Here is a 13,944-nt window from a genome sequence, read left to right on the forward strand (position 1 = left end):
GTAGTGTTTGTTGTTAGGATGTGTAATGTTTGTTGTTAGGGTGTGTAGTGTTGGTTGTTAGGGTGAGTAATTTAAGGTGTGTTTCACCTTGTTGAGTTTGATCTTGCTCTTCTTCTTCTTCTTGTTGTCTTTGCTGTGGGGTTGACCAGAGATGTGGTAGAGTACAGTGCTTCTCCGCAGACGAGTAGAGCTGAATGAAGAACCAGTCTTCACCCGTCCTCGTCTGCACTCTACACACACACACACACACACACACACACACACACACACACACACACACACACACACACACACACACACACACACACACACACACACACAGTATTATTGTACAACCACATGGCCCCCTAGGAAATCTCATAGAAAACCGAGGAAAGAAATAGGAGGAAATCATTATGTTTGGATGAAATGTTGAATATCCAACACTGGTTACAGTGACAATGAATACGTATCAAATCAAATCACAGTTTGTACACAGATTTGCAGATGTTATCGTAAGAGCAGTGAAATGTTTATGTTTCTAGATCCAACTATGCAGCAATATCTAGTAATATAATACCAATACACACACAATCCATACATTAATATCTAGTAACATAATAACGATACACACACAATCCATACATTAATATCTAGTAACATAACAACGATACACAGACAATCCATACATTAATATCTAGTAACATAACAACAATACACACGTGTGTCTCTACACACCGTATGTGACAGTGTGTAGAGACAAAATGGACAGTAAACAAATAGAAAAGGTATGTACAGCAGTAGCTATATAGGATGAACCATGACTAGAATACAGTATATGCATACAGCACATTTGGAAAGTATTCAGACCCCTTCACTTTTTCCACATTTTGTTACGTTAAAGCCTTATTCTAAAATGGATTCAATTATTTTTTATCCCTCATCAATCTAAACACAATACCACATAACGACAAAGCAAAATCTGTTGTTTTGAAATTTTAGCAAATTAAAAATTTAAATAAAACTGAAATGTTACATTTACATAAGTATTCAGACCCTTCACTCAGTACTTTGTTGAAGCACCTTTGGCAGCGATGACAGCATCAAGTCTTCTTGGGTATGACGCTACAAGCTTGGCACGCCTGTTTTTCCCATTCTTCTCTGCAGATCCTCTCAAGCTCTGTCAGGTTGGATGGGGAGTGTCGCTGCACAGCTATTTTCAGGTCTCTCTAGAGATGTTTGACCAGGTTCAAGTCTGGGCTCTGGCTGGGCCACTCAAGGACATTCAGAGACTTGTTCCGAAGCTACTCCTGCGTTGTCTTGGATGTCTGCTTAGGGTCGTTGTCCTGTTGGAAGGTGAACCTTCACCCCAGTCTGAGGTCGTGAGCCCTCTGGAGCAGGTTTTCATCAAGGATCTCTCTGTACTTTGCTCCGCTCATCTTTCCCTAGATCCTGACTAGTCTCCCAGTCCCTGCGGCAGAAAAACATCCCCACAGCATGATGCTGCCACCACCATGTTTCACCATAAGGATGGTGCCAGGTTTCCTCCGGATGTGATGCATGGCATTCAGGCCAAAGAGTTCATACTTGGTTTCATCAGACCAGAGAATCTTGTTTCTCATGGTCTGAGAGTCCTTTAGGTGCCTTTTAGAAAACTCCAAGAGGGCTGTCATGTGCCTTTTACTGAGGAGTGGCTTCCATCAGGCTACTCTACCATAGAGGTCTGATTGGTAGAGTGCTGCAAAGATGGTTATCCTTCTGGAAGTTTCTCCCATCTCCACAGAGGAACTCTGGAGCTCTGTCAGAGTGACCATTGGGTTCTTGGTCACCTTCCTCACCAAGGCCCTTCTCCCCCGATTGCTCAGTTTGGCCGGACGGCCAGCTCTAGGAAGAGTCTTGGTGGTTCTAAACTTCTTCCATTTAATAAGGATGGCAGCCACTGTGTTCTTGAGGACCTTCAATGTTGCAGATATTTGTTGGTACCCTTCCCCAGATCTGTGCCACTACACAATCCTGTCTCAGAGCTTTGCTCTGACATGCACTATCAACTGTGGGACCTTATATAGACAGGTGTGTGACTTTCCAAATCATGTCCAATCAATTGAATTTATCACAGGTGGACTCCAATGAAGTGTTAGATGATCAATGGAAACAGGATGCACCTGAGCTCAATTTTGTGTCTCATAGCAAAGGGTCTGAAAACATATGTAAAAAGGTATTTCTGTATTTTGTTTTTAATAAATTTGCAAACATTTCAAAAAAACATTTTCACTTTGTCATTATGGGGTATTGTGTGTAGATTGATGGGGGGAAACAATTATGTAATCAATTTTAGAATAAGGCTGTAATGTAACAAAATATGGAAAAGGGGAAGGGGTCTGAATACTTTCCGAATGCACTCTACATATGAAGTGGGTAAAACAGCATGTAAACATTATAAAAGTGACCAGTGTTCAATGACTCTTTGTAAATAGGGCAGCTGCCTCTAAGATGCAGGGTAGAGTACTGGGTGCTAGACGGCTAGTGACAATCTCTAAGGTTCAGGGTAGAGTCCTTGGTGCTAGCCGGCTAGTGACAATCTCTAAGGTGCAGGGTAGAGTACTGGGTGCTAGACGGCTAGTGACAATCTCTAAGGTGCAGGGTAGAGTACTGGGTGCTAGACGGCTAGTGACAATCTCTAAGGTGCAGGGTAGAGTACTGGGTGCTAGACGGCTAGTGACAATCTCTAAGGTTCAGGGTAGAGTCCTTGGTGCTAGCCGGCTAGTGACAATATCTAAGGTGCAGGGTAGAGTACTGGGTGCTAGACGGCTAGTGACAATCTCTAAGGTGCAGGGTAGAGTACTGGGTGCTAGACGGCTAGTGACAATCTCTAAGGTGCAGGGTAGAGTACTGGGTGCTAGCCGGCTAGTGACAATCTCTAAGGTGCAGGGTAGAGTACTGGGTGCTAGCCGGCTAGTGATAATCTCTAAGGTACAGGGTAGAGTACTGGGTGCTAACCGGCTAGTGACAATCTCTAAGGTGCAGGGTAGAGTACTGGGTGCTAGCCGGCTAGTGACATTCTCTAAGGTTCAGGGTAGAGTCCTTGGTGCTAGCCGGCTAGTGACAATCTCTAAGGTGCAGGGTAGAGTACTGGGTGCAAGCCGGCTAGTGACAATCTCTAAGGTGCAGGGTAGAGTACTGGGTGCTAGCCGGCTAATGACAATCTCTAAGGTTCAGGGTAGAGTAGTGGGTGCTAACCAGCTAGTGACAATCTCTAAGGTTCAGCGCAGGGTATTTGGGCAGAAGTTGGCTAGTGATTTCAAGGTTTTACTTTTATCCTACAAAGCATTACATGGGCTTGCTCCGATTTTATCTTTCCGATTTGGTCCTGCCGTACATACCTACACGTACGGTACTGTCACAAGACGCAGGCCTCCTAATTGTCCCTAGAATTTCTAAGCAAACAGCAGGAGGCAGAGCTTTCTCCTATAGAGCTCCATTTTTATGGAATGGTCTGCCTACCCATGTGAGAGACGCAGACTCGGTCTCAACTTTTAAGTCTTTATTGATGACTCATCTCTTCAGTAGGTCCTATGATTGAGTGTAGTCTGGCCCAGGAGTGTGAAGGTGAACGGAAAGGCACTGGAGCAACGAACCGCCCTTGCTGTATCTGCCTGGCCAGTTCCCCTCTCTCCACTGGGATTCTCTGCCTCTAACCCTATTACAGGGGCTGGAGTCACTGGCTTACTGGTGCTCTTCCATGCCGTCTCTACGAGGGGTGCGTCACTTGAGTGGGTTGAGTCACTGACGTGGTCTTCCTATCTGGGTTGGCGCCCCCCCTTGGGTTGTGCCGTGGCGGAGATCTTTGTGCACCTTGTTGATGGTAAGTTGAAGATATCCCTCTAGTGGTGTGGGGGCTGTACTTTGGCAAAGTGGGTGGGGTTATATCCTGCCTGTTTGGCCCTGTCCGGGGGTATCATCGGATGGAGCCACAGTGTCTCCTGACCCCTCCTGTCTCAGCCTCCAGTACTTATGCTGCAGTAGTTTATGTGTCGGGGGGCTATGGTCAGTCTGTTATATCTGGAGTATTTCTCCTGTCTTATCCGGTGTCCTGTGTGAATTTAAGTATGCTCTCTCTAATTCTCTCTTTCTTTCTCTCGGAGGACCTGAGCCCTAGGACCATGCCCCAGGACTACCTGACATGATGACTCATTGCTGTCCCCAGTCCACCTGGCCGTGCTGCTGCTCCAGTTTCAACTGTTCTGCCTGCGGCTATGGAACCCTGACCTGTTCACCGGACGTGCTACCTGTCCCAGACCTGCTTTTTTCAACTCTCTAGAGATAGCAGGAGCGGTAGAGATACTCTCAATGATCGGCTATGAAAAGCCAACTGACATTTACTCCTGAGGTACTGACTTGCTGCACCCTCGACAACTACTGTGACTATTATTATTTGACCATGCTGGTCATTTATGAACATTTTAACATCTTGGCCATGTTCTGTTATAATCTCCACCCAGCACAGCCAGAAGAGGACTGGCCACCCCTCAGAGCCTGGTTCCTCTCTAGGTTTCTTCCTAGGTGTTGGCCTTTCTATGGAGTTTTTCCTAGCCACCGTGCTTCTACACCTGCATTGCTTGCTGTTTGGGGTTTTAGGCTGGGTTTCTATACAGCACTTTGATATATCAGCTGATGTAAGAAGGGCTTTATAAATACATTTGATTTGATTTGATTGCTATTTAACAGTCTGATGGCCTGGTGATAGAAGCTGTTTATCAATCTCGGTCCCAGATTCAATGCACTTGTATTGTCTCCGCCTTCTAAACGGTAGCAGGGTAAACAGGCCGTGGCTGAGGACCTTGATGATCTTTTATTTGACTGAACCATTACTTAAGTAGGAAAGTCTGTTAAGAAGAAATTCTTATTTTACAATGACGGCTTAACCCGGCCAAACCCTCCCCTAACTCAGACGACGTTGGGCCAATTGTGCACCGCCCTATGGGACTCCCGATCACGCCCGGGATTGAACCAGGGTCAGTAATGATGCCTCTAGCGCTGAGATCCTTACATAGGTATTCCTCATATCCAGGTGGGCTAGGGTAGTGTGCAGTGCCTCTCGAGAGCCCTTATTGGCCTTCCTGTGACACCGGGTGCTATAGATGTCCTGGAGGGCAGGCAATGTGCCCCCAATGATCCATTGGACTGACCACACCACCCTCTGGAGAGCTCTGGGGTTGCCACCGGTGCAGTTGCCGTACCAGGCGGTGATACAGCCCGACGGAATGCTCTTAATGGTGCATCTGTAGATGTTCGTGAGGGTCTTGGGCATCAAGACAAATTTCTTCAGCCTCCAGAGGTTGAAGAGGTGCTGTTGGGCTATCAGTGTGAAGGGACCATTTCAGATCCTCAGTGATGTGCGCGACTAGGAACTTTAAGCTTTTGACCCTTTCTACTGCGGCACCATCGATGTGTATGGGGGCGTGCTCTCTCTACTGTCTCCTTCTGTCAAGCCTACCAGTGTTGTGTTGTCAGCAAACTTGATGATTGAGTTGGAGACGTGCATGAATAGGGAGTACAGGAGGGGCTGAGTGATCCCCTGTGTTGAGGATCAGCGTGGCGATGGGCCGACCACATGGGGTCGGCCCATCAAGAAGTCTAGCACCCAGTTGCACAGGGCGGTGTTCAAACCCAGAGATAGCATGAGAGAGGATGAGGTATGGACAGGAGAGATGGAAAGAGAGAGGGAGAGAGAAGAGGAGGTATGGACAGGAGAGATGGGATGAGAGAGGGAGAGAGAAGAGGTGGTACGGACAGAAGAGATGGTATGAAAGAGGGGCAGAGAGGAGGAGGTATGGACAGAAGAGATTGTATGAAAGAGGGGCAGAGAGGAGGAGGTATGGACAGAAGAGATTGTATGAGAGAGTAAGAGAGAGAGGAGGAGGTACGGACAGGAGAGATGGTATGAGAGAGGGGGAGAGAGAAGCAGGTACGGACAGAAGAGATGGTATGAGAGAGGGGGAGAGAGAAGCAGGTATGGACAGGAGAGATGGTATGAGAGAGGGGGAGAGAGGAGGAGGTATGGACAGGAGAGAAGATATGAGAGAGGGGGGAGAAAAGCAGGTACGGACAGAAGAGATGGTATGAGAGAGGGGGAGAGAGAAGCAGGTATGGACAGGAGAGATGGTATGAGAGAGGGGGAGAGAGGATGAGGTATGGACAGGAGAGAAGATATGAGAGAGGGGGAGAGAGAAGCAGGTATGGACAGGAGAGATGGTATGAGAGAGGGGGAGAGAGGAGGAGGTATGGACAGGAGAGATGCTATGAGAGAGGTGGAGAGAGGAGGAGGTATGGACAGGAGAGATGGTATGACAGAGGGGGAGAGAGGAGGAGGTACGGACAGGAGAGATGGTATGAGAGAGGGGGAGAGAGGAGGAGGTATGGACAGGAGAGATGGTATGAGAGAGGGGTAGATAGGAGGAGGCACTGACAGAAGAGATGGTATGAGAGAGGGGGAGAGAGGAGGAGGTATAGACAGGAGAGATGGAAAGTGAGAGGGATGCTAGAGGAGGCAGTATGAAGAGTAGAGATGGAAAGAGAGAGAGAAAGTGAGAGATAAACGGGGGAAACAGGGAGAGAAGATAGGAAGGGAGGGACAGAGAGGTAGGTAGGCAGAGATGGGGAGATAGGGAGGGGGTGAGAAGGACAAAGAGGTATGTAGGGAAAGATGGGGAGGGAGGGATAGAGAGGTAGGTAGGGAGAGATGGGGAGGGAGGGAGGGAGGGGTGAGAAGGACAAAGAGGTAGGTAGGAAGAGATGGAGGGAGGGAGGGGCAAAGAGGTTGGTAGAGAGAGATGGGGAGGGGGAGAGGGACAGAGAGGTAGGTAGGTAGGTAAAGAGAGAAAGAGAGACAAATGCAAAGGGAGCGAAGATGGGAACAAGGGAGCAAGAGAGGGAGGGGTTGTTGACGACACAGAGATTGGGGTCCCCTGTTCGGCACACAAAATCCAATCTGCCTGAAGGTGTGTGTGTGTGTGTGTGTGTGTGCGTGTGTGCGTGCGAATGTGGGTGTTAAGATGGGTTTCCCTTGCCTGGACTCAGATGATCTGTGTATTGCTTTTGCAATACTGACAAAACCACACACTTCTTCAGAGCTGTGTTTTCTGTTATCTCAGTACTGATGCTGACAACATTTACAATGCTAATTGTTGAACAATGAACATGCAGATGCAATATAGAATAACATGTACAATCCAGTCATTACTCCCCGCTTTTATCTCTCCTAAAGCATGTGCAGCATCAGGCTTTTTCTTTGTGTAAAAAGTACATCATTACGTGAATAAAAATAAACCATGTTTTTGTTTGTTGTTTTGTTGGAATGTACAGTAATGAAAGTAATTAGACACCGAGCCGTGAGGGGAGGAGGTGAGGAATGAGCAAAAACATTATTGACTACAGATACACACACACGCGCGCAAGCACCACAAATGCATGTGCGCACACACCCACACACACACACACTGACCTTCTCGCCTGTCCTCTGGCATGGCCTTGGCCTTGGTGTCTGTGATGTCTTTATATGAAGCCAGGAAGAGCACCACGTCTCCCTTCTCATTCTTAATGGGGACAATTTCCAGCAGGCACCAGAACAACGATGCTGCAGTACACACACACACACACACACACACACACACACACACACACACACACACACACACACGTTATGCACATGATACACATACAGTGGAGTAGGGTGAAGTTGCCCCTAGATGCTGATCTTGAGTCAGTTTAGCATTTTCCCCAGTAATGGTTAAGGTTAGGCTTGGGGGAAGCTGATCCTAGATCTGTACCCAAGGGAAACTTCACCCCAGAGCCACACTACAGTATAGACATGCTACTGTACATGTGACCAATCATCTGAAATAAGGCTCAACATCTGATTAGTTGATCTAATGTTTTTGGCAGTTTTTTAAATACTTTTTATGTAAATACAGATTCAGAGCTTCAAAACGTTGTATCATACGCTGCACAACACATGTTATAATCACATCTAATACAGTCAAAACACATTAGAATCACATTACAAATCAAGGCACATTATAATCACATTACAAATCAAGGCACATTATAATCACATTACAAATCAAGGCACATTATAATCACATTACACATCAAAACACATTTTAATCACATTACAAATCAAAACACATTATCATCACATTACACATCAAAACACATTATAATCATATTACACATCAAAACACATTATAATCACATTACACATCAAAACACATTTTAATCATATTACAAATCAAGTTATGTAATACAGACAACAGATTATTCTTTGAAGCATGCAGATATGTACAGTATAATAAAGATGCATGAAAGCAGTCAAACACACATTCCCTAAAACCCTAGCAGGAGTTCTGTAGGTGTATCTGTGTGTTCTTGCACACTATTCCCCAGGCACACTATGCCCCAAGGACCGTTTAAGATTGGCCTCTTTTTTTCAATTTTCACCTAAAATGACATACCCAAATCCTGATCCAATGAACCATTGTATTTCGGTTCAACATTTTGTTTCAAGACTGCCCAAATGTGCCAAATTTGTTTATTAATAACTTTTCATGTTCAAAACTGTGCACTCTCCTCAAATAATAGCATGGTATTATTTCACTGTAATAGTTACTCTAAATTGGACAGTGCAGTTAGATTAACAAGAATTTAAGATTTCTGCCAATATTAGATATGTCTATGTCCTGGGAAATGTTCTTGTTACTTACAACCTCATGCTAATCGCATTAGCCTACGTTAGCTCAACCGTCCCGCAATATCTAAGTCAGGGGATCTCTGTAAGAATGATGCAATCTTGGTAAATAATGGTAAATCTCAGAATTGAGGTGAATATTGTATATGTGTGTAGTCTAGTGTGTAAGTGTGGGCATGTGTGTGTGTGAAGTGTATAAAATATGTTAGTCTGTGTGCTTTAGACTTTATGAACGTGCTCTCTGTCAAGAATAGTATGTAATGTACTGTATGTAGTATGAATAGTATGTAATGTACTGTATGTAATATGAATAGTATGTAATGTACTGTATGTAATATGAATAGTATGTAATGTACAGTATGTAATATGAATAGTATGTAATGTACTGTATGTAATATGAATAGTATGTAATGTACAGTATGTAATATGAATAGTATGTAATGTATTGTATGTAATATGAATAGTATGTAATGTACTGTATGTAGTATGAATAGTATGTAATGTACAGTATGTAATGTACTGTATGTAGTATGAATAGTATGTAATGTACGGTATGTAATATGAATAGTATGTAATGTACTTTATGTAATATGAATAGTATGTAATGTACAGTATGTAGTATGAATAGTATGTAATGTACTGTATGTAATATGAATAGTATGTAATGTACTGTATGTAGTATGGATTGTATGTAATGTCCCTTATTTTTTATTTTTTTAAATCACCTTTATTTAACCAGGTAAGCTAGTTGAGAACAAGTTCTCATTTACAACTGCGACCTGACCAAGATAAAGCAAAGCAGTGCGACACAAACAACAACACAGAGTTACACATAGAATAAACAAGCGTACAGTCAATAACACAATATAAAAAAAATAAAGTCTATATACAGTGTGTGCAAATGGCGTGAGGAGGTAAGCCAATAAATAGGCCATAGTAGCGAAGTAATTACAATTTAGCAGATTAACACTGGAGTGATAGATGAGCAGATGATGATGTGCAAGTAGAAATACTGGTGTGCAAAAGAGCAGAAAAGTAAATAAAAACGTGACCAGTGAGCTGTGATAAGGCGGAGCTTTACCTAGCATAGACTTACAGTGAGGGAAAAAAGTATTTGATCCCCTGCTGATTTTGTACGTTTGCCCACTGACAAAGAAATGATCAGTCTATAATTTTAATGGTAGGTTTATTTGAACAGTGAGAGACAGAACAACAACAAAAAAATCCAAAAAAACATGTCAAAAATGTTATAAATTGATTTGCATTTTAATGAGGGAAATAAGTATTTGACCCCCTCTCAATCAGAAAGATTTCTGGCTCCCAGGTGTCTTTTATACAGGTAACGAGCTGAGATTAGGAGCACACTCTTAAAGGGAGTGGTCTTGGAGAGTGGAGAGTTTGGAATCTGATTGATTGATTGCTTCTGTGGACAGGTGTCTTTTATACAGGTAACGAGCTGAGATTAGGAGCACACTCTTAAAGGGAGTGCTCCTAATCTCAGTTTGTTACCTGTATAAAAGACACCTGTCCACAGAAGCAATCAATCAATCAGATTCCAAACTCTCCACTCTCCAAGACCAAAGAGCTCTCTAATGTCATGGACAAGATTGTAGACCTACACAAGGCTGGAATGGGCTACAAGACCATCGCCAAGCAGCTTGGTGAGAAGGTGACAACAGTTGGTGTGATTATTCGCAAATGGAAGAAACACAAAAGAACTGTCAATCTCCCTCAGCCTGTGGCTCCATGCAAGATCTCACCTCGTGGAGTTGCAATGATCATGAGAACGGTGAGGAATCAGCCCAGAACTACACGGGAGGATCTTGTCAATGATCTCAAGGCAGCTGGGACCAGAGTCACCAAGAAAACAATTGGTAATGTAATGCACTACGCCATGAAGGACTGAAATCCTGCAGCGCCCGCAAGGTCCCCCTGCTCAAGAAAGCACATATACATGCCCATCTAAAGTTTGCCAATGAACATCTGAATGATTCAGAGGACAACTGGGTGAAAGTGTTGTGGTCAGATGAGATCAAAATGGAGTTCTTTGGCATCAACTCAACTCGCCGTGTTTGGAGGAGGAGGAATGCTGCCTATGACACCAAGAACACCATCCCCACTGTCAAACATGGAGGTGGAAACATTATGCTTTGGGGGTGTTTTTCTGCTAAGGGGACAGGACAACTTCACTGCATCAAAGGGGCGATGGACAGGGCCATGTACCGTCAAATCTTGGGTGGGAACCTCCTTCCCTCAGCCAGGGCATTGAAAATGGGTCGTGGATGGGTATTCCAGCATGACAATGACCCAAAACACACGGCCAAGGCAGCAAAGGAGTGGCTCAAGAAGAAGCACATTGAGGACCTGGAGTGGCCTAGCCAGTATCCAGACCTTAATCCCATAGAAAATCTGTGGAGGGAGCTGAAGGTTTGAGTTGCCAAACGTCAGCCTCGAAACCTTAATGACTTGGAGAAGATCTGCAAAGAGGAGTGGGACAAAATCCCTCCTGAGATGTGTGCAAACCTGGTGGCCAACTACAAGAAACGTCTGACCTCTGTGATTGCCAACAAGGGTTTTGCCACCAAGTACTAAGTCATGTTTTGCAGATGGGTCAAATACTTATTTCCCTCGTTATTATGATTGATTGATAGTTTTTTATAAGATAAGTTTATTGCTAGCTAGCAACTTACCTTGGCTTACTGCATTAGCGTAACAGGCAGGCTCCTCGTGGAGTGCAACAAGAGGCAGGTCGTTATTGCGTTGGACTAGTTAACTGTAAGGTTGCAAGATTGGATCCCTTGAGCTGACAAGGTGAGAATCTGTCGTTCTGCCCCTGAACGAGGCAGTTAACCCACTGTTCCTAGGCCGTCATTGAAAATAAGAATGTGTTCCTAACTGACTTGCCTAGTTAAATAAAGATGAAATAAAGGTGTAAAAAAAAAATCTGTGTCCAAAAATACCGATTTCCGATTGTTATGAAAACTTGAAATCGGCCCTAATTAATCGGCCATTACGATTAATCGGCCGACCTCTAGTTTATAATGTACTGTATGTAGTATGAAGAGTATGTAATGTAATGTACTGTATGTAGTATGAATTGTATGCAATGTACTGTATGTAATATGAATAGTATGTAATGTACTGTATGTAGTATGAATAGAATGTAATGTACTGTATGTAGTATGAATAGTATGTAATGAACTGTATGAAATATGAATAGCATGTAATGTATGTAGTATGTAAAATGAGATTCCTGCTGAGCTCGATTGCTCTCTCTCTCTCTCTCTCTCTCTCTCTCTCTCTCTCTCTCCCTCTCCTTTAAATCTCCCAGCGGGTAACGTCTCAATCACAATTGTCTCTGTTTCTCCCTAAGAGAAAGATCTTCACCATGAAACACACAGAAAACCCTGCCTCTGGTTGTGTATGAACAGTTGCAGCACTCCCTCTCACAGGCAAAGACAGAGGGAAACCTACATTTACTTTTCCACCTGTCATGATTCAGTTTAGAGGGAATGAGAGATAGAATGAGAGAGGGAATGAGAGGGAAAGTAAGTGAGAGAATGGGGAGAATCTGAGAAGGTAATGAGGGGAGAGAGAGAAATAAAGAGAGTGAGAGAGGGAGGGAGACAGATAGACAGACAGAGAGAGAAAGAGAGAGAGATAGAGCTGCAACCCGATCTGAGTGTTATTAAAGTTTCATGTGTGTGTTAAGTAATGACCACAGGGCCCTTCCTCCCTCCATCCATCTATACTGGTCTAAATAGGAACACTGCAGAAATAGCCCTTTGCCCATCACTTAAAGGTCCATTCTGTAAGATTTCCACATGTTATTAGACCTTTAATGCACATGTCAAATAAGTGTCCAAGTAACCTTTGCCTGAAAAGTATCTGAGCAACTAATCTTGATGGTGGTATGTAAGTGATTCTAAAATATTGATGTGAAAGGACTGAACAAGTGAGAGCATATTCTTGTTTTTACCTTTCCTGAGTCTTCAGATCAGTGCAGAAGGAGATGAGTAGTGGAGTCCAACTGTAGCAGACTTCAACACACACACACCTTTCCTTACCTGTCTTCTTGTAGAACATGATCTCTTCCTTAAACTCCTTGCGTTCGTCCAGGGCTTCGTCGATGCTGAGGATGATCGTCTCGCTGCTCTCTGGGCCGTACAGGAACTTACAGGCACAGCTCTTCTGCATGACTTCAGTGCGGGAGAAGCCTGTGAGCTCACAGAAGCCATCTGAACAGTAGACAATGGGGAAGCCTTGGGCCTTGGACACCTGGGCATTAGCCAGGATGAAGTTGCTGTCTGGTGGAATCAAAGATAAAGAATACAGGGTCGCATTCATTAGTGCAAACCGTAGCAAAACATTTTGGCACGTTCAGGTAGTGAATACAACCCTGGTTTAGACAGTGATGATGTAAGTTAGGCCAGGATAAAGTTGTTTGGTAAGAGTAAGACAAGGAATATTTGGAATAGACTTTTACCGATAACTATGTGAATTTGGGCTACTCCGATAGCAGGGAAAAGTTGTTGTCTTGTCAAAACAAGACAAGGAATCAAGGTAATTAATATGTATGAGGGTGAGAATGGGGGTCTAGGTCACTGTGGATAGTGTATGAGAGTAGAAACTAACACAGCAGATATTGTTGTTTAGGGTTGTGCAACTCCCGTCCTCAGGGGCCTGGGTGTCTGCTGATTTCAGCTATATCCCAAATGGCACGCTATTCACCCATAGGACTCTAGTCAAAGTAGTAGTGCACTATACTAAGTAGTGCACTATATAGGGAATAGGGTGTCATTTGGGATGCTGCCTTTCTCTTGTTGCTTGGAGCTTAATTGAGCCATTAACGTGACAAATTGCTCACAGAGTGACACACCTGTTTCCCCAATCTAAAGCAGACACTAGCAGACAGACGCTGGTCTGAGAGTTAGAACAGACACTAGCAGACAGACGCTGGTCTGAGAGTTAGAACAGACACTAGCAGACAGACACTGGTCTGAGAGTTAGAACAGACACTAGCAGACAGACGCTGGTCTGAGAGTTAGAACAGACACTAACAGACAGACGCTGGTCTGAGAGTTAGAACAGACACTAGCAGACAGACGCTGGTCTGAGAGTTAGAACAGACACTAGCAGACAGACACTGGTCTGAGAGTTAGAACAGACACTAGCAGACAGACGCTGGTCTGAGAGTTAGAACAGACACTAACAGACAGACG

At 44.2% G+C, this 13,944-nt stretch overlaps 1 protein-coding gene across 1 annotated transcript; it reads right to left on the reverse strand.

The window, feature by feature from the left end:
* Nucleotides 1-12,697: 12,697 nt before the first annotated feature.
* On the reverse strand, nt 12,698-13,069 carry LOC121839020 (potassium voltage-gated channel subfamily H member 8-like). The gene has a single exon (XM_042295035.1). The coding sequence runs from the start codon at nt 13,067-13,069 to the stop codon at nt 12,698-12,700; it is 372 nt and encodes a 123-aa protein (XP_042150969.1).
* Nucleotides 13,070-13,944: the final 875 nt, after the last annotated feature.

This window comes from Oncorhynchus tshawytscha, linkage group LG13 (assembly GCF_018296145.1).
Source record: "Oncorhynchus tshawytscha isolate Ot180627B linkage group LG13, Otsh_v2.0, whole genome shotgun sequence".
In the NCBI taxonomy this organism is placed as follows: Eukaryota; Metazoa; Chordata; class Actinopteri; order Salmoniformes; family Salmonidae; genus Oncorhynchus; species Oncorhynchus tshawytscha.

Bases quoted from the DNA above. Each gene is read 5' to 3' on its own strand.
- LOC121839020 (XM_042295035.1), bottom strand. From the start codon at position 13,069: ATGAATGCGACCCTGTATTCTTTATCTTTGATTCCACCAGACAGCAAC.